At 34.3% G+C, this 24858-nt stretch overlaps 1 protein-coding gene across 2 annotated transcripts in view; it reads left to right on the plus strand.

Moving 5' to 3' along the window:
- The first annotated feature begins 496 nt into the window (after positions 1–496).
- The window catches only part of LOC140773828 (uncharacterized), a 30651-nt gene continuing 6289 nt past the window's right edge, over positions 497–24858 (plus strand). The window contains exons 1-14 of one of the 2 annotated variants that reach the window (XM_073116591.1): positions 497–767; positions 851–936; positions 3985–4086; positions 6529–6635; positions 6746–6846; positions 8709–8796; positions 9319–9407; positions 13129–13268; positions 13382–13544; positions 13717–13852; positions 16249–16345; positions 18315–18441; positions 23379–23438; positions 24711–24829. In XM_073116591.1, the coding sequence (XP_072972692.1) occupies positions 555–767; positions 851–936; positions 3985–4086; positions 6529–6635; positions 6746–6846; positions 8709–8796; positions 9319–9407; positions 13129–13268; positions 13382–13544; positions 13717–13852; positions 16249–16345; positions 18315–18441; positions 23379–23438; positions 24711–24829 (1628 nt within the window). In that variant the 5' untranslated portion in view covers positions 497–554. Of the gene's footprint in view, positions 768–850; positions 937–1498; positions 1594–3984; positions 4087–6528; positions 6636–6745; positions 6847–8708; positions 8797–9318; positions 9408–13128; positions 13269–13381; positions 13545–13716; positions 13853–16248; positions 16346–18314; positions 18442–23378; positions 23439–24710; positions 24830–24858 lie in introns of those variants that run through there. The other variant, XM_073116592.1, reaches the window with a different exon arrangement.

Below are 24858 nucleotides of genomic sequence, written 5' to 3' on the forward strand. Positions count from 1 at the left end.
AGGTATTACTTATTCATTATAATGTCCATTAGATATCTCCTTTTTTCCTAATATACATTCCAAATTATTATTTAGTTGCAAGTTTTAAAATGATAGCAACTTTATTCTTCAACAATTAAATTAAATAAATAAATCATCCAAAGAACCCGAACAAGTTGCTTTCATCTGCTTTAAAGAAAAAAGATTTATATTTTGTTTTATGAAATATAGATTTATTTTTCACGATAAACCCATAATATACATGATTAAATAAATATAACAATTAAATAGTTATAGTGGTATAATATTTTAGCTTTGTTTACGTAAAAATAAAAAGAAAATAAAACTTAGTAATAAAACTCTGATTTCCACTGATGATTTAAATAATATCCTCTTGTTTTTTAATATAAAATATATTCCTCTGTAGAAAACGAAAAAATCTCCTCGCATCTGGTTAGGTGAGGTGTCCATTTTTTTTTCTCCGGGCAGCTCTCTACGGCTATATATGAATCCAAGACTCAGAGTCCACAAGTAAACGCTTCCCCAGAGCGAGAGAGAGAGAGAGAGAGAGAGAAATGGGTTCATGGCTTCGCCTTGGAGACGTGAAGGCTTTCAAGTGCCTTCTCGCTCTAACCCTAATGTACGCCCTCATGTCGTACCTCGTCTACATCGTCCTCCACATGCGCCATGTTAGCCCTCTTGGACTCGACGCGCCGCTCGATCAATTCTCTGAGGCCAGAACAATCGAGCACATCCGGTATCTCACCGTCGACATCGATGGTCGCCAGGTGAGCCTTGGGGATGCCGAATTGAGGCCTTTGTATTGGTTTTTGGTTATAACGATTGGATCTTGGTGTGTTTCGCGATGCAGGAAGGCCGGCCGGGATTGGAGGCGGCGGCGAAGTATATAAAGATGCACCTGGAGGCGATAGCGGAGAAGGCGGGGTCGAATTATAGGTCAGTTGTATTGGTTGGTTCGTCCGAGTGCAAAAGATTGGAGATACATGTTTTAGATTTTGCTTTGATGGTAATTCAATTAGGAGAACTTCCGTTCTATACGGTACTGGATCAGAACATGCACCGTTAATTGACTGTGTTGGTGTACCAGTTTACTTCTTGCTTAGGGATTTTATTATTATTATTATTATTTTTAAGTAACAGGAAAAAGTGTTGAATTCCTAAGAATAAGCATATAACTTGGCAACCACTGTAGAGACCTTAGAGCGTGGATCATGTACTTGTTCAAGACTTGAAGTCTCAAACCATGTTTTTTTAGAAAAGTTAATGTTGAATTTTAAGAAATGAGACTATTTGAAAAAATAGCTCATGCCACTTCAACTTAGGCATTTTGTTGAAGGGAACTTTGAATCAAAATTTGACATCATAATATAAACCTATCGAAGGTCATACATCTGATTGGACTTTGTGCAAGTTTCTTATTATATGATTTTAAGTTGCCAACATTTATGTAATTAGTTTTACTAAAATTTAAGTAAGGTGTTTTACATTTCTGGGGTAGGATAATCATTATGAGCCAAAATAAACAGAGAGAAAGAGGAGGCATACCTTGCTCTGCCACTTAGAGCATGACAACCAAGCACTAACCTCGGAAAGGTGATTTTCTGTGCTTAATTATGTTTTCTAATACTAAAATAGTGCTTTCAAAAAATTTCTATCAATTTGGGTCTGATTTTCCATTTTATAAAACTATGTTGGTGTCAGTATCCATATGATAGGGGTGTGTTGGTATTAGCTCATTCGCTGAATTAGCAGTATCATAGGCTTAACCAAAATCCCTTCGATTAGCTTGTTGTCAATATTGTCGTAGTTCATATTCACCATGGTCTTCATCTTATTTTTACAAATTAACCGCACTTTGGGAAATGCAAACTTGACAGATATCTTCTTAGTTCATATTCATCACGGTCTTCCACTCTTTCTCATATTTAGGTATTTGATACACTTTTGGTAAATGCAAAGCTTGATAACATTCTCACAGAATATTGCAATATCTCGCATTTCAATTTTAAGTAGGTCTGCTTTCAACTTTGGTCCTTAGATTCTCTCCTTATGCTGGTAAGTAGACCTATATTCATCCTGCTTCTATGTTCAACTCTTTTAAATTCAAGGCTCTGAATAAATTAACATATTTTCATGACTTCCGTAACTAGTTGCACCCAGATTAATTTTGGGCTGCCCTTCTGCCTCAAGGCCCATACTGGTAGTCTGGTACATTATATGTTTTTCTTATCATACATTTCAAATGATTTCAAATGATTTTCAACTTACCCTTCATGGTGCACGTACTTTTGGCAGACACGAATATACTTATTTGATATACTTAACCCTCTTTCTAGCAACCTCGCTCATCCATTAATATCCTCAGTAAAACTCAAATTTTCTAGATATTGTTCATATTTGCCAGAAATCCTATTAAGGAAAAAAATCCTTGCAGTCTACAAATAAACTTTTCAGCTGAGTAGAACGTTCTCTTTTTTTCTTTCCACCACATGGGTAAAAGTAAGTAAACATGCTTATATGCAAAAACAAATATCAGCTTAATTTGGGAGGTGGTGAGTTAGTAGTAGTAGGCATCAAAGTAGCTTGGTTACATATTTCGATAGGAAACTCAGATTTGTTGAACTTAATTTTCTGATGGATATACAATTGATGGTATTACAAATGGGTTTAGTTTTACAAGTTTTCTAGGGCAAGGGATTAGATATATGGGAGGTGAGCGAAATAATTATTTCAATTCATATAGCTAATCTTAGAGGCATCCTATAAAATTTATTTTCCAAAGAATTAAGTTGTATTTTACTCTCTTGTTATTAAGTTTTGTCTAGCAAGTATGCATCATAATTGGTTTCTTGGGAAAGTTAAAACCAACTTCTACCTTATGAATGTAGGAAACTGCCATAGTTGCTTTTTAATATGAGAAGAAACCTATCCTAAGGAAGAGCATAAATTTTATCTTCTATCATTTCCTTTTAATACATCTTACTGGGTTATCATCAACTCTACCCTAGCCAAAAAATTAATAGATCCATGGGCTCTGCTTGCCCTTGAAAGATAGGTCAGCTAACATCTTTGCCTAGCAAAATGGGAAATAAACAAATTTCAAGTTTTAAACAAGTTTGTCGCTGAAGTTCCTATCTTGAGCCATACTTTCCATGATGGTCTTCCCTCACCTACTATAAAATTTTGCTAATGACATGACGGAGGAAAGAACTTGTACTATAAACTGGTTGATACTTACCATGTATCAGACACTAGTACTGTTTGATTTTGGTCACAAAAAATATTTGCATAAAATTCAGTTCATTTAGTCTTTATCTAGGTTAAGTACAATTTTACCTGATAATATATAGTTTTTTAAATTTGAGTTGGAACATCATATTAGATGCCATTAGGTGTGCTTTTTCTCAATTATTACCGAAGGCAAATTTGATTACTTGCATAATTGCATTAATGATTTCCCCATCCAAGTTGGGGACATTTTTTCTCTAGCATATGGACCAAGAGATGCCAGCACCCCCACCCTTGTGTTCTAGTTCTGGTTCTGATTGGCATGGGATGTGCCAGCCAACATGCCTCATGCTGATATGAACCAATTTTGTAATAAACATTAAAAAATGTCCCTGTTAAGAATGTATGGGAACTGATTTGTAGAAAGTTTTGAAAAAGAAGCAATCATACCCTTTATGTTCCAAGTGGAATGAAACACCATATTCTTAACCCATAATCATACTCATGAATCATGACCACTTGGTGCTATATAGAAAGTCAATGTGAAAATAGTTGCCAATATCTTGTAGACATTTTTGTTGTATGACAGTATGGTGTGCAAGTAGTTATGTTGTCTACCATTGCAATATGATGTGATAAAACATATCCAAGATATTGCTGTCCTTTTCGTATGCTTGCAAATGCCACTGCTTTTGTTATATCCGCATAGACTTTTTTAGTTCATCATGCATAAGTTCTTTTGACCTCATGTTACAGAGTTGAGGTTGAGGAAGCACCTGTCAGTGGCTCGTTCAGCATGATATTTTTGCGTCATAGGGTGACGCTTGGCTACAAAAATCATAGGAATGTACTAATGAGGTACCTTTTTCTCTCAGTTTGGCTAAACGCTTTACATATGCTTGGTTGCCTTTTCATTTTAAATAGTTGGTGCAAGCAATACTTAGCTGGAATGCATACTGTTGGTTGGCGTTGCATAGAGTCAATAGATGCAATATTCATATCATTCTAAGGTGTACTTTTATATGCTCTAACACAGGTTATGGCTTCAACAGGATCAGTCTGTATTCTGATATTGGACATGACTTGGAATATATATGAGTTGTGGGTTTTGATCCTAGTTAACTAGTTGGTTATCCAGGCTGGGTATGATCTATCTATAGTTCCTTAATAAACCTACCAAATGACTTGAATTTGGTGGAAAAGACATGAGTACACGACTTAGCCCAATCAATTGTGTTTGAATTTGGCCTTGTGTTGGATCCTGACTGCTCAACGTAAATTTGTGCAATCTTGAATAACAGTTCTATTGTGGAGTTAAAATGAATCAGGAAAGAGACCATGAAATAGATTATATTTCTAGAGATGTATGACTGAGAGATGAGCGAACTGTATCTCATTGTTTTTCTTATGGATATGGCATACATAATGTTAGTTTGCATATTAGGTGGCAAAATTGGGGTTAATTTTACTCCGTAAGAACAGCCGAGCCAGAGTAAGCTGATTTTGGACTGAATCATGACTGCACCGGGTTCAAATTAGGCCTCGTTAAAGGTTTTAAACATGGAACCTAGTTTTGGCTGATCTCGACTCAGGTCGGCTGATACCCGATACAAGTGCGGGAGGGAGGTGGGTTGCGGTAGTAAGAGGGAGAAGGAAGAAGAGGAGAAAAAGAGAGAGGAAGAGAAGGGAGAGAGAAAGAAGTGGAGTAAAGAAAAGAGAGTGGTGGGCTGCAGTAGTAAGAAGGAGAGGGAAGAAGAGGAGGAGAAAAAGAGAGGGGAAGAACAAGGAGAGGGAGATAGAAGAAATGGAGGAAAAAAGAGAAAGAGAGAGAGGTGGGCTATGATGGTAAGGGGGAGAGGGATGAAGAGAAGGAGAAAAAGAGAGAGGGGAAGATAAATAAGAGAAGTAATTATATAAAAATAAAATTTGGCTTGTGACAATAAAAGAGGGGGAGGAAGAGAGATAGGATTTTTTTTTAAAGTTAATACATTTAAAAAAAAATTAGGCTTCATATATGAGTAATTTTTATTTTCTTATTTTCTTGTCATTTTTTCTAAATTTTTTAAAAATTTTCTACATTTTTTAAATAATATTTAGATTTATTTAATTAAAAAATAGTCCGGTCCGATATTACCTGTCAATACAGCTGATACAGCTAATACTGCCGATACGTGTCATTTTTTCTGGACGATAGATTCCAATTCTAATACTGAGTTTTGGAACCTTGGTTTTAAATTGTAAATGTTTTTCCTTGCCTAGTATATGAAATTGCTAGATATTGCATCCAAGTTTCATCATGTGTCATCACGCTATATCATTTATTAGGTAATTATCTAGTTGGGTTCACATTTGTCCGGTGACACCGATCATGGATTAATTAAATCTCATTTGCAGCTTTAAAACATTGGAAGATCTTAAGCTCCTAAACTGATGTACTAGGATCATTTCATTTAGCCATAGTCTAGTTTTGATGCTTTATACTCAAGGGGAAAAGCATATTTGTAATTTATCTTTGTAGTTCATTTATCTCTTATGTCTTTATCCTATATTTTCTGATTATTGTTTAAACTGTGGATTGCATTCTTATAAGAGATATCATCTAGTAGATTTTGATTTTTGTATAGCATCACTAATATGCTCTAAGAGTCATATGGAAAACTACCAACAGAGATGTAGCTTGGTTCATGCCTTGACACCTTATATATCTATTATCTTCTGACAAGTTTGTTACTGGATTATAGCAACAGGAAGTTAAGAATTTAAAATGAGATGGATTACTTGTATTTCATACTTGGTTCAATATACAAGATTCTTTTTTGCCACCGTCATATTTATCCAGTTCAAGAAGCTTTGAAATCAAAAGTTTTCTGTAGGTTGATAGTAGTCGATGAAGGCTGATGTGTTGAAACATGATGCAATGACAAATTCTCCAGAAATCTGCCTTGTAACGTGCCAGTAATTTGTTAACAAAAAGGAAATCTTTAATTGTGACTTGTTGATTGAAGTTTATGGGATAATTTTTCAACCAGTGATATTAAAACATGTTTGCCTTGTTTGCCAAACTATGATACAAGTAAGAGATCCAAGTTTCAATACTAGATTTACTTTGGTAACAATTTTCATATACATATTCCTCAAAGAAAAAATGATTTAACTATGTCAAGGTAGGAAAATGATTTGATTTTTGTTAGATCCTATATGGTTGTCAGTGGAATCTGTGTTTATTTTACATTTAGTGATAGCTTTTCTCTGGACATTTTGGGAAATGTAACTTTTCTGAGGTCAACTAACTTATTGCAGGATTTCATCAAACACTTCTAATGACAATGATCCGTCTGTTTTGGTGAATGGACATTTTGACAGTCCAGTTGGATCTCCTGGTGCCGGGGATTGTGGTTCTTGTGTTGGTGAGTGTGATCATACGTGTTACATGTTACTGCACTACACTATAAGACTTTGTCTACATAATAAGTTATTGTTTGAGTACTTAATTTTGTATACACTTTCCCTTCTACAGCATCAATGCTTGAATTAGCACGACTTATCGTTGACTCTAAGTGGATTCCACCCCGACCTATAATTTTTCTTTTCAACGGTGCAGAAGAACTCTATCTTTTGGTAACATATGGTTTTATTTTCTAAGTCTCTGCACTCTCCCTCTCTCCCTCTCTCTCTTCCTGTTTCTCACACATGTTGACTTGCATAATAGACATGGTACTTTGGGTGTTGTCGAGTTATTGCCATGTGATAACTCCTCATGTTATTTTACTTCGCACCTTTTTTTTAAGGTCTTAAGAACAAAATGAGAGTGTGTTTAGTTCGTAACTAGGATGATCAACTATCCCCAGATAGGTTCTTTCATCTCTTTTCCTTTGTAAGTCAAATGATCCACTCAATTGAAAGATAATTATATTTTTGATCAAGGACTGAGTACCAAACTACCAGAGTACCAGTATGGTGTTGGAAGATAATTATATTTTTGATCAAGGACTGAGTACCAAACTACCAGAGTACCAGTATGGTGTTGGCACCAACACTCTTGGGGCGTGGTAGGTAGCGAAGGATTGGGGCTACCCTTATGCAAATTCAAGATTTGGAATCAGTGACTAGTTAAAAGGATAATCGTTTATGTATTCCTGATTTTCAATTTTAGTTTCAACTAAAATTAGGGACTTTTGGATTTAAATAATTCTGGATCGCAAAGAGTCAGAGGAACTTAGAGGAAATCTATTTAATTAATTGGTGACTAACTAGAGGAACCACGTGTAGATCTCCTTTTCAATTGGAGCAACTTTTACCAAGCATATTCTGTAATGGTTGAATCTGATAGATGCTTTCTTTTAATAAAAAATGTTGAGCAGTTGACTTTAATACTGCAGCGGAAAAATAGTAATAACTATGTGGTATAAATAAAAAAAATTCAGTATCAGTGTACTCAATATTTTAGTGTGTAACCTAGTTGACAGTATATGCATTACCATTCAAAGAGATGCCAGCTAATGAAGTAAATGACTACTCCAGACACAGAGTTAACTCTTGATACAAGCAATTACTTTCAGTTCTGAATCTTTCAGTAAATCCTTTTATCTTCCTTTACTCAATGAAAAAGTGAATAACCTCCATTCAGGAAAGAATAAATGACTGGTGATGCATTGTTTCTGTGGATTGCCATGCTGCCTGTGTCAAGGCATACTGGTAGCACATTTCATCCTATAAAAGGGTGTAGGCACCCAATGTTTTAAAAGGCGGCCGTTGTTTGTGGGCGGTCACCCCACCGCATGTCAAGGAAATGGTATAACATTTTTAATATATAAACTTAAAAGTAATTATATATGATATTTAATATATACTATAGAAAAAATTACCAATAATTCCTCTAGTAGAATAGCAACTACTTCACAAACAGTAATCACAATTACAAACAACAATCAGCAGAATAGCAAACATAAATACTAACAAACAGTAATCACAAACATAAATCCACAAATACTAGTCATATACTTGTAGAGAACAAATAGTAATTTGTTAATAGTACTCGCTCGCACACTCTCATCAGCATAGCAATTAGCAAACATACATGCAGGAGCAAATTTAAAAATAACACCAATTCTGCTGATTAAAAAATTAAAAATAATAGCAAAACCGCCGAGGCAGGCTGCCCATCTTTTGAGGCCACCTTCTTTGTTTGCGGGGTGGCTGCCCCAACCACCTTTCAAAACAGTGTGGGCATCAAAACAAGTGGTCTGTAAATGAATAAGTTCTTCTTTTCTTCTTTTAGGACCATTTTACAATATGAAATAATGAACTGAGCTATTGTGCCCTTATATCATAAGTAACCAATATTCTTTTACTTATATCTTTGTGCTTGCTCAAAATAATAATTGAGTCTCCTATTGAAGCAATGAAGCTCACTAAATTTTCCTTATTATTGAAATGTAGTTGATCAGTTCTTACCTTATCTTTGCCATTATATATTCCAGGGGTCTCATGGTTTTGTAACGACACACAAATGGAGCAGTACAATTGGGGCTTTTATCAATATTGAAGCATCGGGAACTGGGGGTCTTGGTAAGCTTTTTGATTAAATCTCCTTTTTTAACTTATCAAAGTTTGAGCTATCATGCTAGTAGTACCAACGCCATTCAGATGAGACTAGCTTTCATTATTGTGGTTTGATGGATTGAATAGATGAATAAATTGCTTTCTTGCATAGTCTAAGAGATAAAACTATCATAATTTGCTGAGCATGTTGTGTAAAGTATTCATGCTTGTACATAATATCTGCTGATTGTAATGGTTAGCATAGTTTTAAGTTTATCTATAATCATGCCTTTTACATGTTTCAAATTCTTGAAAGTTCATCCTCTTTCATGCTTTTACATGCACTGCATATTTATGCTTGCACATGTCCTCTCTTGCTACTCTTAACAAACTTGCTTTTTGCTTATGTTATGTGCTAGCAATTATGATTGTTTTTGCTCTATGATTGAAACTGTTGTAATCTATGCATTGTTGATGAAATAGATGGCACACATATTTCTTTGCGTAGGAACTCTATGCTGTTGTTCTTATTCACCTTTTGATCTACAGATTTAGTTTGTCAATCCGGACCTGGTTCTTGGCCTTCCAATATTTATGCTCAAGCTGCAAAATATCCTATGGCAAACAGTGTAGCACAGGTTCTACAATTTACACATCCTTTCAGTGCAAATGCTTTCATACTCGTTCCCTGCTTTTGATTTAGCGATATTCACATATTGTGCTCCACAGCTTTATCTTCCACAGATATCTTTCTAAATGAGGTTTCCATTTAAATAGTGATTGACATTCACATGCATGGATTCTTGTATCATGTTGGGCCATGCCCGTCAGCATGTTTCATGCCCCACTTGACATCATGAGAGGTAGGGGTGCCATAAGAAACAACCTGTACCTTTCTCATATTGAACATTTGAACATAGCTCATAGGTTGAGTGCCAGGTGGCACCTGCAGCAAGTGGCTTGGCTGGTCAACTCCTATGAATAACGAGTGAATTTCTAAATTGCTTCTTCAGTGCCCTTCTGTCCCTTCCTTTGCTCTCTTCAAGTGATGTCTCTTTGCTCCTCTCTTTTCCATGTTTTCTTTCTCTGTTATGCCAACTCTCCCTCTCTCTCAAGTGTTTGGCATGCCCTCCCTCTACTTGTATTGCCAAGGACAAGCTTTCATATCAATTCCTCTTTGCTCCTCTCCGACATATGAAACTGCAAAAGAAACTTTTACTATCTCATAGGCATTGTCATATTCATAGTTATCAAGTCAAATCGGTGAATCGATGAACCGATCACCAAGTAATTCGGAAAATGCAATTGACCTGTTAGAAATCGGGCGACCTAGTGGTTCAACCAGTGAACCGTACAACCCGGATAGGTTGCTGCGAACCAACTGAGTTGTCATTTTTTTCAAATGATCTGGTTGTCCTTAATGTTCAATTATTTTATTATTTACCCTAAGAGTGATTTAGTCCTAAGATTAAAGTAATCATAATAAAAAAAATGAAAATTGTAATTAAGATATGATTTGATATACTTAAACAGTTAAACTTAAATATTAGTTAAAAATGTCTAAATAATAAAAGAAATATAGTCATATTTACTTTTATAGTTATTTTTCTTAGTTTTTAGAATTATTTACAACTATAAATATGTTATTAAATATTTAAAATATTTCTAAATAAATCTATAGTCTGATTGGATTACCTATCAGTTGAACCAATAATTCAATGATCCGATCTCTAGTTGGATCAATAGTGATTTGGTTTTGATAACTATGGTCTTATTTAATATTTTATTGTGCTAAATCCTTGTCAATAAAACAACTACATCTCACGTGTTAACTCTTTTTATGACATGTAAAAGGAATAATAGCCTAATATTCCAAATATGATTTCTAAGTTACCAAGGGGAAATTTACACCGAAAACACACTTGGATTTCAATTGTCTTCCAAGTCTGTTTTTGTTTTCCCTTGCAATTGAAGTTTTTTTCTCTTTTTTCGTTCTTGCTTTACGTTTATGGTACTCGAGTATCTTATTAAATACCGCATGCAGAGAAAACAAATGTTTTTACATAAAGATGCAATGATTGGAGATTGGAGGAATGGAGAGAAAGCTACTTCTTATTCTCATTCTTCTTTGGAGCTCTCTTCTTCATCTTGTCCTACCTTCATTCATTATATTTTTCAAAATGAAATAGCTATCTGACCGTAATGTGAAGATTCTGTATCATTATAATGATGCTATTGCTTTGGACGAGAAGAAGAGATTTTTGTAGTACAAGGGCGGTAGTATCGTTCACAAAAGTATAAGCAGACAATACAGTTTGTTAGACTTGAAGTTGAAGTTCTTTCAAATAATACAAATCCCTCCAGGTGGCTTTGACATCGATTTGAAGTACATATTCTCTTCGGACAATCATAATATATTTATCAATATCTTCAAAGATAGTGATGCATAATTTATCACCATTATTTTGTCGAGCTATACAATTATTTAGGACAAAGAAACAGAAGGAATTATTGGGTTAAGTTATCGTTCTTTTTCATTATATCGTGAGTAAAGATAACATATTATTTATGTAGTATATTATTACATTAATATAATTCACCACATTTGAACATATGTAGCAAAATAACATTGCTAACTTACAATGAACTTTGTTATTAAATTATGTAGTTTGTATTTAAGGATAAAATACGTAATTTTACCTGTGTACATTAGGTTAATTATAATGAACTTTGTAATAAAATTACATATTTTGTAAAAGAAAGATGAAGTACATAATTTTTGGACATATGTGCATTAATTATGTTACAATGAAATACATAAATAAACTACGTATTCCCTTTATTGACCAATTGCTTGTATTACTTGAGAATTTATTTTCTATATTTTCAAACTAGGGGCAAATTTTCATGCATAAGCAACCTATTATTTTGCATCTTCCAAATCTTCGTAATATTAACTTGAATAATTTAGAGGCAAGAAAGTCATTTAATCTCAATCTGATTAGCCCTTTGACATAAATGGACAGTATATACCTAATAATGGAGTGATTCTTCTATACATGATTCTCATAATATTGTCAAAACAAATATTTTTGATTCACATAGCAACAATGATAAACCTGATGAGAATCTTGGTGAATAATTTCTTGTTATTAATTCTATCGATCTGCCTTTAAATGAGGAAACTGATTCGAATCTTCATGAAGAATTTTCTATCTTTGATACTATTGCTTCATCTCTAACTGATCAATGTGATGTACCGACAAACTTGTGTATCCAACATTATGGTGAACATGAGCAGAATGAGAGTCATACACCTATAAATACCATAGCAACTGAAATGTGACCTTTGACACATTGCTTGGGTTTTTTGTAACTTAATTGCAGTCTTTCTTTTAATTGGCAAGTTTGAGCTTTTGAAAAATGAATGCATATGTTTTCTACACTAGATACATGACTTGCTGTATTTGAGTGCACATAGTTTATATATGAGATAAACACAAGAGCCCACTGTTGCCAATTGAAATATAAAATGCAATTAAGTTGTGGCCCTACATTACTTGCTACCAAGTTTGTTCAGTAGATGTCTTTTACTTTCTAATTAGTCGAGCACAATAATACAATATAGGAATAGAGATCTAGTAAAAGATTAAAAGATTGATTTGATTTCTTACTATTACTTCAACAGTGAAGAGGTATAGCATGAGTGGTGTAAACAACAATCTTAACAATTGACCTTTGAGATGCCGGTTGAGGTGGTTAATTTTAGAGAGTTATCTGGCACATCATCCTAGATACAATCCTTTGGCTACGAAAGTCCTACTCAAGAGTTAATAGAGGTGGTAGTTTCTTGAGCACCTTCTTTATTTTTGAATCCAATTTTCTATTGCTTGCAAGAGGTTTATCCCTTTTTCTAGTTGAGGCCATTACCCAAGATAAATCAGAATTGTCTTGACAGCAACTGAACAGGATTTTGATGAAAGAGGTACTTTATGTCATTTTCTAGGTCAAAGTAGAAGCTTCATATAAGATAGTTTGATGGAGCAAGACATCTAACCATAGAAAAATAACGAATAATGTACTTGGATTTATAAAGGAAGAAATCTGACGTCTAAATCAAGTAGGTACAGTTGATTGGTGCATAATAGATCGTCATGCAAATGTGCATGTTACAGATTGTTCGAAATTTGTTGCACTATTAAGGTTGAAGCATGTCTGGCGGATGACTAATCTATAAAAGTTTAGAAATTAGAAGCATAGTGATACTCTATATTTGTAAAACATCTACATTCTTAAAATTTTTACTGTGTTTCTATATGTACAGTGGATGACTTATGGATAGTATATATATACATGCAGGATCTATTTGGCATAATCCCAGGTGACACAGATTACAGAATTTTCGCTGAAGATTATGGCAATATTCCAGGACTTGATATTATTTTTGTCCTCGGTGGTTATTTCTATCATACCTCCTATGATACATTGGAGAAACTATTGTACGCATTAAAGATATCTTTTATTCCATAGTCTTCATTTTCATACAAATTTCATTATGCCCCATACTTTGCAACAATGGATCTTTTGATGTTTGGAAATATTTATCTTCCAGACCTGGAAGCATCCAAGCACGTGGTGAGAATTTGCTCAGCCTGGTCAAGGCGTTTGCTAATTCTTCAATGGTGCTAGATGCCAAAGAAAGATCCCTCAGAGCTGTATCAAATGGGATGAAGAATGACCGTGCTGTTTTTTTTGATTACCTTTCTTTGTATATGGTACTTACGTTTTCATGTAGTTGCTGACTTGCTGTAGCCAGTTCTATTATGATCATTAACTAATACATTTCATCTTTGATTGTATATATGATGATAAGAGTGCAAGTGTCTAATTCATTTGATGCTTGAGCAGCAAAAAAAAAAAAAATCATGTTCTTTTGTATGCTTTCAGGTGATCTATTCACAAGAAGTATCCATGGTACTTCACAGTCTGCCACTTGCCATTTTCCTTCTCGTACCACTGTTTCTGCAATCTCCAAATAAGACACTCTCGTTGCGGTTGAATACCTTTCTTGCCTTTACAGGAGGTACTTTTTGGTGATAAACTTCAGAGTAATAACTTCTATGCTCTTTTTCTAATCCCCTTTGCTGTCTTGTAACAAGTAACTTTATTTGAACTATGCTTTTCTTCTTTTTATCTTCTGAGAAATAATTATGCTTTTCTGTTCCTCATTTTCAGTTGCCTTATCCACATGAATTTCCTTACCATGATTGTCATCTGATTAATGACTTTTAAGACTAGTAACTTATGATTTCAGGAATTACTTATCAATTTCATAAACCATTCAAATCAAGTAGGTAACAGTAGGAAGCCAGAATTTTGTTAAAAGTAGGAAACAATAGATTTCCCCGATTTCAGTCAAATTGTCAGCCTATTGGTTAGAGCAATAAATATTTAACTTAGGAGAGCATACGCTATGTCCTATGAGCTTGGATATCATTTAATGTGGCCAAAACATCTAGCATAGAATTGCGATATGAGCTGCCATTAAGAGAGTCATGACTCTTTTTTTTCTTTTTTCTTTTTCTGAACAGTGATTGAAGGACATTTACTAGCAAATATTTCTTCTCACATGAATTTCTGTGCTAAGAAATAGGTGGAACTTATTCACTTCTATCTTACCAATTTTAGTTCTGTTCCATGAGTCAAGCAACATTTGTTTCTTCTTCATCTCTAATTTTTATATGTAGATCTTTTTGTGTCCCAAAATTTTCATTTAGCATATTGGCATCCTTGCTCAAATGTTTGTTTTCCTTATTACATATGAGCATGAGCATCGTTGCACAAGTAGTCAACAGATTTGTTTTTCGATATTTTTATTGTATATAATAAACAACATATACATTCCATGAAAAGAAAAGATATCTACATATTTGCATTTTAGATTTCAAAGTTACAAGATGCTTATATTCACAATATGGATACTTTGCCTTTTGCTGCTAAAAAATTGACATGCCATGGGCCAGAAAATAAATCACACATGGATGGCTATGCCGGTTGGTACACCCTATGCCGACTGACACTTGCTGTGCCAGTAATGGCACGACACTTGGATCGACACACATGTCATATCAAGCCGTGCCGGTCATTATGCCATGTGGAGTCTTTTTTTAAAAAATTTCCTATTTTTATCAATCATTATCAATTTATTGATCGTTTAAAAGGCTTAGCTAAAATTGATGATAATGAGACTAAAGATGATAATAATGATGACAATGGTGATAATAATGAGACTAAGTCTGGTGATGGTGATGATGGAGATGAGACATGCATCCCTGTTACATAACCTTCTCAAAGAGGTATTATTTTTATAGGATTTGAGCTTATAGGTAATAGGACATTAAGAGAGGTTCACCCATAGAATGATATGAGTTCATCATAATTATCATCATATCAATCACATCCGCTACTGCCAAAACACTCTTATTATACTCTATATCCATAATCTACATATGCTTATAGTGTGTCTGTGCTGGTGCCCGTTCATTCTCGTATATATTTAATATTCATATCGAGAATTATAAAATTTCTATTTTTATGAAGACTATATGAGACGTTACAATGAGCAATACTATCAATGAATGAATTTTAAAGAATATTGACAGTATTTAATACAATATTCTTGTATTATTCGTATGCCGACAAATAAAATTTTTGATCTTCCTCGTCGTTTTATGTTCAACTAGATATCAATTTTAATTATTAAATTATTATCAATTAATATTATGTGTTTGATTATATTATGTAGTATTCAATTATATTATAGAGTGTTCAATCATTAATATTAGTTTTAATGAATGCCTTCAATTATAGTATGTGTTGAATAATATTTATACTTAACTGTTGCTTTATCTTCAATAAAATAGGTCATTTATAAAAATAATCTAAAGGTAAAGTATTGTGAGATAGGTTTTAAATTTTTAAGATTAAAAACCAAAGATTGACATATCGAAGATCCAAAAATATTTTTAAATATCCTAAAAAATTTATTAAAATTATTATAAATGTGTGCCAATGGCATGCAGGGGTGTGCCACTGTCACAACGGGGCGTGCCGCTTGGCACATCTCGTGCCGACCGGCACGACCATCGTTAGAATCACATAATTAAAGCAACATGCTTTTACATCAGATATTTGCATTTTTTTTCACTGATTTTAGCTTGCATTATAGCATTTAATATTTCCCATGAAAGCTTTTGACTTTTGCATTGATTGATTGCCTTGAAGGTGTTAGACAATTTGCCAGTTAGCTAGCCTTTTGCTGGATTCAGTTATTATGTCTTATTATGGCATTTACATGTGTTATAGTTGTTTATTGCTATGTGATTGGTATCTCATTTTATATCATGATGAAATGTCTGGCTATGTGGATATAATCTTACAAAGTAATCCATCTAATGTGGCTTTCTTATCCTTTCTCAGGAATATTATTTCAAGCTCTTGGTGTTGTTCTCGCTATCATTGTTCCAGTTATAGTGGCAGTCTTACGATTATTTTTCTCAAAGCATGCAATGAGTTGGTAAAATTTCATCTTTTTAATTGTCATATTAGAGTCATTGAGTTCTCAACTGATTGATTCTTACATATTATAAACATAACTAGTATTATAAGTCTTCTATTTCTTTTGTAATCATTTGTTAGTCGTATATCTGCTTCTTATTGAACTGCCATATTGGTATTCCATATGAGTGTTTTAGTCTGCCAATGTTTGGCATACTCCTCGCATGAGCTGAACTGTCACGTATCATCGAAAGGAAAAGTAGAAGACAGTTATTGGGACAAATGCAATCAATGTATGATCCAATATGGCATTTAATTGTTCTGTTGCCACATCATTATCATCATCCAAATTATTTCCTATCTCCAGCTTTATAATATTTGAATTTTGAGAAGGTTTGCAGATTTTAAAGTTTGGTGCTATAATTCTAGTCAAATACTCACCAGATATGTTGCTCAAATCTAGGTAGGCATGGTTTAGTCATTTAATGAGGGAGAAAATCTGAAGTTTTTGATGCTTTGGAAAATCTAGGCAGAGGGAAATACAAGCTATTGACACAAGGACTTATATTCATCTCTATGTTACAGATAATCAAACGAGGCCAAAAGAAAATAAGAGAGCCCTTGTCATGTGATTGCTCCATTTTGTTTCATTTGAATTTGTTCGGTCTGCTTAGAATTGATTGGAGAACTTTAAGCATGGCTTGTAGTATCGATTTTGATTGCGGTTGGCTTTGGTATGACCTCTAGAAAAAAATAGAAAAAAAAATGACATGAAATGAATTGGTTTCGGCCAACAGTGATATGGAAGAAAGTTTAAAATCAAGCATCTTGACAATTTCAGCCATGATCAATGAATTCTGGCCTTAGTTTTCAGTGCATTTCAATCAGTACTTTCCATATATGGCGAACTTAAAAACCATTGCCTTTAAGTGATAGCTCTTTTGCCAAGAGCATAAGTAATCTCAGTTAACTCTTTGATTTTTGTGCTGTCAAGAACATGATGCTCTCTATTATCAACTACCATCTTCCTCCTTTTCCATTTAGACCCTTTTAACATCAGAGCTTGTTTTGAAGAGGTTCTCTATTTGTCCTAACCAGCTACCTTCCTGGATGTCTTATACTCTTATGGGCTTCACAAAGGCCCCTCTTTTGCTTGAATTTGTGCTGATCAAAATAAAGCACATATATCTGAATTCTTGTTGGGTCAACAATTTCTATCAGCTTGGATCCCTGTAAAATTTTGATCTACATCATCATTTGATCTCGTTTGTGGTGGGAATTTCTTGGATGATTATGATGAGACACTTACGCAAAGAGAAACAGAGAACTACATCCCATTTTTTGTTGGCAAGAAGTTTTAATTGTGTTCTCATCATTACAGTTTTGTGTAGCAGAGAATTGGTTGAGTGGTTCATCTAGTGACTATTATGGTGGCTACTTTCCTTGTAAGGCTCTACGTAAATTGGTGAAGTTTACTGTAGAACTTTATCAGCACTAGCCAAGACCCCCTTTTCAACCGTTGGTGCACAAACTTTTTATAAGTATGGGACCACGACTTAAATGATCTTTATTTTTCATCTCTTGCCCTAGATATGTTCTTATTACTCTGCAAAGATGGAAAAAAATGATGTTCCAGCCCACGAGGCTTCTGCCAACACAAGAGTAAGATGCAGGCAACCTTTCCTTCACAAGAGGATTTTAATCTCTCATTTATTATAACCTCTTAGATTGAAAGGGTATGTCTGACCATCACATTGAGTTTGTTTTGTAGTCATGCGAAATTTGCCTGTAATGACAAACTTTCTAGTCTTCTAAATTTAGAATTTCGTATCAATTAGAGATTTCTTCCATTTGTCAAAATGTTGAATGGTTAGTTTGCAATTCTTTCCAACTACTCTGTGACCTGTACTGTATTTTATAAATTGAGAATTCAAATAGTGGTTCTGCTGGACATTTTTTTGCTCTGATGTTTTTCTTGAAAAGTGCAGGTTTGCTCACCCTTATTTGGCACTCTTGATGTTTGTTCCAAGTTCGGTTATTGGTCTCCTGCTTCCAAGAACTTTATGGGGATTCCCATTTTCTGCAGGCCTTTCACGTCTCCATTTGTCAGAAGAGGTGCTAACTTTCTTACTTCTTTGGAGTTGGTATACATACCACAAATTATGATGATGTTACTTGTGGTTAGACTTAGTCATTCACCGGACTGCTCTTAAATGCTTGGTTTTTGTGGGGCTTTTATATATATTAGACTTGTAAGTAAATCTACAATTTTCAGTGAGGCAGTTATGTCATAGCATCAACTGCTAAGCAATAGTGCAGCCTACTGTATGATGCAGAAATCGTCCATATATTTTTGCTTGTAAATTTATAATCGATAGATGTTTTACTGGTACATACTGATTTCAGGAAATAGTATGAAACAACTATTTGCTGAAATGGGACGAACATGCAATTTTGATGTTAAAAAGGGTCTTACAGATATGTTTTCAGTTTGATACTCGAGGGAAATTATATTTCACACTGCATTTGAATGTATTTAGAGTTCACATCTTATCTTTTCAGTATTTACATTTAAAGCCCCACATTTTGGACTTGCTTTTGACGGAAAAGTATCAAAACAGAATATTATGACAAAATCAAACTTGATTTTTCAAAAATACCCTCCCATGCTTTTTAAGAGGGAGTCTTCCTTAAGGAGTGTTTAGTTGCTAGAAAGTGAGGGGAGAAAGTAGTAAACGTTTTATACTTTTGATATTTGATTGTATACTTGTATAACATAAATCAAATAATTAACTTCCTTACCTATCAAAAGCAATTCCAATTCTTCGATTGACTTTCTTTCTTAAAAAGAGAGTTACTTAATTGCTGTAAGTCAATTTATTGAACTCTACTTTTTAGCTGTCAAACATACTCTTAGAGTGTGATATCAGAGGTATTTTCAGATAATCTAGTAAAATATCTTCCATTTCTATTTTTAAAATGTAGGCCTTGAAATATAAAATAAATATTAAACAGATAGGGTGTGAGTAGGGTTGGCAATCTAGTTGGGTTAAGTAGGTTCGAGTCGGGTCAATTTCACCCTAACTCGAACACGATCCGATTAATAAACGGGTTATATTAGCTAAACACGAACACGACTCGATTATTAAACGGGTAACATGACATAATTTGTCAAACCTGTTTAATAAATAGGTCGTATTAATATGACACGATAACACAACCCGTCTAACCCATTTAATAAACATGACATATTAACACGACACGATAATACAACCCATCTAACTCGTTTAATAAATGGATCGTGTTAACACGACACGATAACACAACCCATCTAACCCGTTTAACCTATACAAAATTCAATATTATTAATTTATCCTATTTAAATAGTTATTATACAAATAAAATAACATTTTTTAATTCAAAACTCATGCAACATAAAAATTACAATTCTAATAATTCACCATAACACAAATCCACATAACAAAGTTTGAAGTTTAGATCAAAGTTCCAACTCTTAAGCCCAAATCCATACAACAAATTGTATGGAACAAAATTTAGAACAAAGTTTAGAATAAATCTATACGACAAGTTTTAGTTCCAACTCTCAAATCTAACAATCCCATGTTAATTAGAACAAAATTTAAAGTTTACAATCCATTACAAATTGTTTGAAATAAGTAAACAATAACATTAAACCCTCCATTTTATTGTTCAGAGATCACGACCCTGCCAAGTAGAATAAAAGAAGAGAACGTAAATAACTAAGATATAAGATAGAGAGTTATTAGAACATTCAATTTAAAAATACCAGAAAGCATCTCAAGAGGAACAAAAATAATTACGCCATTTCATTATGGTGTGTCGAATGGATCAATACCATTTAAGCCTCTTGCTTCCATACTTCCTTTTGAAGAAACAAGCACTTCTAATTTAACAATAAGAAACTTTCAAAGGTTGTTCCAGTATGATGGATATCAAAGATGTGCATAAGAAGCATCTGTTAGTGGATAAAGTGTTGCTTAACTAGGTCTCAGCAAGCCGTGGATAAAGTGTTGCTTAAGCCTTAAGCATTCAACCATAAATACATTTTATAACAAATCCGTACAACAATTCAATCACTAACATTAAGTAAATAAATCTAAGTACTAACTTTAATTCATAGTTCCAACTTTCAAATTTAACAATCTCATAACAAATTAAACAAGTCTTATATAGTTTCAAGTTCACAACTCAACCCCCAACATCTAACATTAAATTCATAATCCATTATAAGTAGGGGCAGATATCATATGGCATTGATAAAAGCTATTAACCCCTCTATTCCTATTTGAAATTAATAAGAGAGCATAGATTTCCTAGTAGACACATCAGAAATTCTGAGAAGAAAATTAATAAAGGCAGCCTAAAGAAAAAAAAATTAGGATTTACTATTGCATATGTACATGATGCAAAATCAAATACAATTTGTGATGGAAGCAGCTTGAGAGTAAAAAATAAAACATACTCTTCAACATGATGGCTGGGACTTAATATGGGTTCCCACTGGTTGGATTCAGATGCAATCCGTTAACTATCTCAATCTGAAAGGATAAGCAATTGGGAACACACTACCTATTCAATTTATTTGGATGCACTTCAACTATGTACAAGATAGCCAATCAGGGAGGAGTTTTGGGATAAATAAATTACATCCTTGTAAGGTATGAAGGTTCGTTGCAACTCCTAATATCCACAGATTCTCCAAACAAGCCACTTATATCAATATATGAGACAGGCGTAAGCAACCATGAACAGGTGAGAGGTTGATATGAGGGTGATCCTAAAAACTAATGATTGCTGGTTTTCAAACAAAGAAAATTGGGAGTTTGGAGAAATACTTTGGCCAACAGAAATAGAAGGTTCAGAACCCCCAGGGATTTGTGTACAAAGTATGAGCCACAATAAAGGACACATGCAGGAACAATTTCTGAAAAACATCTGAAGCCTAATATATACTAGAATATTAACACAAAGGTCTACAAAGTGAAAGATGCATGTATGCACAGAATGTCGGAATGTGCCGCTATCAGATAAGATGAAAAAACTCTACTGTAATCAAGCGATGAAATGAAACTCAGCACACAGACAAGCCTTGCTGAAAGTTAGATATTGTCAATAAAAGTTGTACAAATTGAAATATGCACATATGCACAGAGTGTCAGAATGTGCCGCTATCAAATAAGACCAAAGAAAGCCCTATTGGAATCAAGCAATGAGATGAAATTCAGAGCACAAACAAGCCTTGCTGAAAGTTACTCAATTCCAGTCCAAACACAAATTAGTGAAAAAAGCCCTAAATAGGCTTTCAAAAAATGTATCTGTTATAGCAGGATTATAGATGTCAATCTCTGGATGTCACCAGTTAGAATTACAGGTTTAGACTTCTCCAACTCGTACACGGAACGAAATAATTGCATCAATTCAGTATACCCCTCTAGCAGGTAAAGCAGCTGCAGCAGAACTGCTGAATGAAAATAGTTCTTGATCTGTCAACTGTCATATAAAAGTGAACAAGTAGGAAAAACCAAATGGTCTTTTCAGCATGATCTAAAGCAGTGGGATAGATGAGAAAATGGCAATAAAGAAATAATGCCTGCCTTAAAGAAGAAGTCAAAATAAGTAAGCTTACTTTCATGTGACAGCTAAGAGATGGATCCCATTCCTTAATCCTGTAAGTCTGAAAGCAAGATGCAGTCAAGAAAAGCAGATCTTTAGAGATGCTTTAGTATGATAACTACATAACGAGAGGCCATCAGAAACGAAAGAGAAAAGATAGATCAACTATTAATCTTCTTAGACCATCACCAGAGTTTGGAACATATCCACTTATCAAGTAAAATTTCCTAAACTCCACGATCACAAGCTGCCCCTAACTATCATGATTTGGAATAAAAAAGATGGATCTGGTGAGGGATCTCTCACAGGAGAAGACGGATCCAGTGAAGATGTGGTCCAATCCAGTGAAGACGTGGTTAGATTCATTGAAGACAGGTTAGATCCTTGATGCACTCCTTGCCATAGCCTGCGATAAGCCTGGCCACGACAACGGCAGCAAGGCTATTGAGGGTTTAGTCACCGGATTGCAGGAGGTCGAGGTCGGGGAGGGAGGAGATGAGAAGGTGGAGCTCGAGCAAGAGGGGGCGCATGGCGAACTGGCAAGTTATATATATATATGGGAGGTTGAAGTCAGGGAGGAAGGAGAGAAGGAGAGAAGAGCTCGACGCGGTGCATGGGACGAGAGAACTAGATGAGGAGATAATGTGTTAGGTTAGGGCTTCTGTTTAGAGTATATATATATATATATATATATATTATTGGGTTGGCGGGTTGACTCGACCCGACCCGACTCGTATATTTAAACGGGTCAAACGGGTAAGTAGTATAAACCTGAATACGACTCGATTATTAATCGGGTTAGGCAGGTTGACCTATTTACAACTCGAATCCGATTAGACTACTCTCAAATCCGATTATCAAGTCGGGTTAATTTGTGCCACCCTTAAGTGTGAGTTGTAAATTGTGCAAATGTACATCTACTCACTGCAACACATAGATTCAAACCTTGGGGGTTGTTCGAAAAATCTGATAATCTATGGTGGTCGTATGCCATATGGGAACATAGCATCCTTGAATGACCCAAATGTCTCTTTTGAATTCTTCTGTGAATTAAACTACAATATCTGCCATATCATAGCAGAGATACATATACTTTTGTCCGCGCCATCTTCCGATTTTCTTTGATTATAAAACAGAGACAGAAATACCTTTTTTTACTTAAGTAATAAGAAATATGGGTTTTAATGATATTTTTGATGCTTAAGAGTTAAGACAGTACAATGTTTTGCATGCCCTTCATTCAGTATGACTTCAATTCTTTTAGAGCTTTGAGTATGCCATCTTCAGTTCTCCGCTGGTGCTCGGCTCCAATTTTCCCTTATAAGCTCCAATTTTCCCTTATACTGTTGTCCATTTTGGTGCATTAGTATGTCAAATATGTCATCATTATTTTGTAGGCTCTAATTGATGAAGCTTGCTTTTGGGGTGCTTTCGGTCTGTATTCTCTAATTACACTGGTAAGTATTCTTTGTTTTTGTTTCTTTTTTCTTCCATTGACCCTTCAGTCTGTGCAGAATAAGAGGATAGTCATTGGTCTATAAGGTGCTTTTTGCCCCAGATGTTACTCGTATTGACAAAGATGATTGACATACTAGCCATTTACCTTTTAAATACTCATGGCCCATATTTTGAGGAAAAAATCCATGTAGAATATAGATGAAGAAAAATGATCTTTCAAAGATCACTTTGGTTACATGATTTTGCCATTTGCTACAGTAGTATTCCAAAATATTCCAAATGAAGTGCATATATTACACAATTAGCTAATAGTTGGTTACTGAATACAAATTGTTAGGTACCATGTATAATCAATGATTCTTTTGGTCAGTTAGACTTTAAAATGAGAGACTTTGTAATCTATTCTGTTGTAGTTCTGGTCAAACCTTCAGGCCTCTCTCTCTCTTACTCTCCCTCTCTCTAATATATCTTTTATATATAAAAAAAGTTGACTAGAAACTTTATGTTAAATTTTTGTCAGAAGTTTTAAAACCTTTTGATAATTGAGTGCACACTGAGGTTCACAAAAGTTAATCCGAGGGTTAAATAAACTAATAAAGTGACATCACTTTTTATCTCTCCACCTTGGGATTTTAGTAAATCCTGAAATGCAATCAAAATGTAACTACTTTTCTAGTCTCTCTCCATATATATATATAGTTATGTATATGCTTAAGTGAGGGATCAAGGGATCTTATTCTCCCTGTCCAGCTGATTGTTAGTAGAGATCTGATGTAATGGTAGAGAAGTAAGTTGTTTCTGCTTACCTCATGCACAAATCAGGCCTTCTGCAGTAAGATGACCAAGCAATGTTTTGACTTTTGACTATGGATTGTATTGTTGCATGTTGCATAATGAGGATGACAAAGAATGTTTAACATTTTCTGGTATTCTTCAGATTTTTTTGAAAAATTTCTTATTAAAAGAAGACCGAAACCTACACACAGAACTAGAACCATCACAATGGCCAAAATGTTTTGTACTTTACTAAAACTGAAACCAAAATTTCCAATGACGATTCACAAGCTTGCTGAGTACATTAAGATCTAATTGCTATTAGCTAGCAGAAACTCTGATGTGATTGAACTTGCATCTTGTTTGCATTTGTTCTATCAATGTGCTTTTCTTATTTAATTGATACTTATGTGAAATTTGTATTTTGATGAATGACGGGTTATTGCAAATATTTTCAATCTTGGGTTACCACACTTACATGCTCTAATTCTGAGCAGGCTTATCTGCTGGTTGGGTTGAGTGGAGGATTCTTGACATACTTCATATCCATCTCTATGCTTCTTGGATGGTTCACCTTCCATATAAGTAGAAAGCATTTCGGTCTTGGATCACTCAAGTACTATCATTATCCTACATTCTTATATG

The sequence above is a fragment of the Typha angustifolia genome, chromosome 13 (genome assembly GCF_048772165.1).
Source record: "Typha angustifolia cultivar Huaian chromosome 13, ASM4877216v1, whole genome shotgun sequence".
NCBI classification, from domain to species: Eukaryota; Viridiplantae; Streptophyta; class Magnoliopsida; order Poales; family Typhaceae; genus Typha; species Typha angustifolia.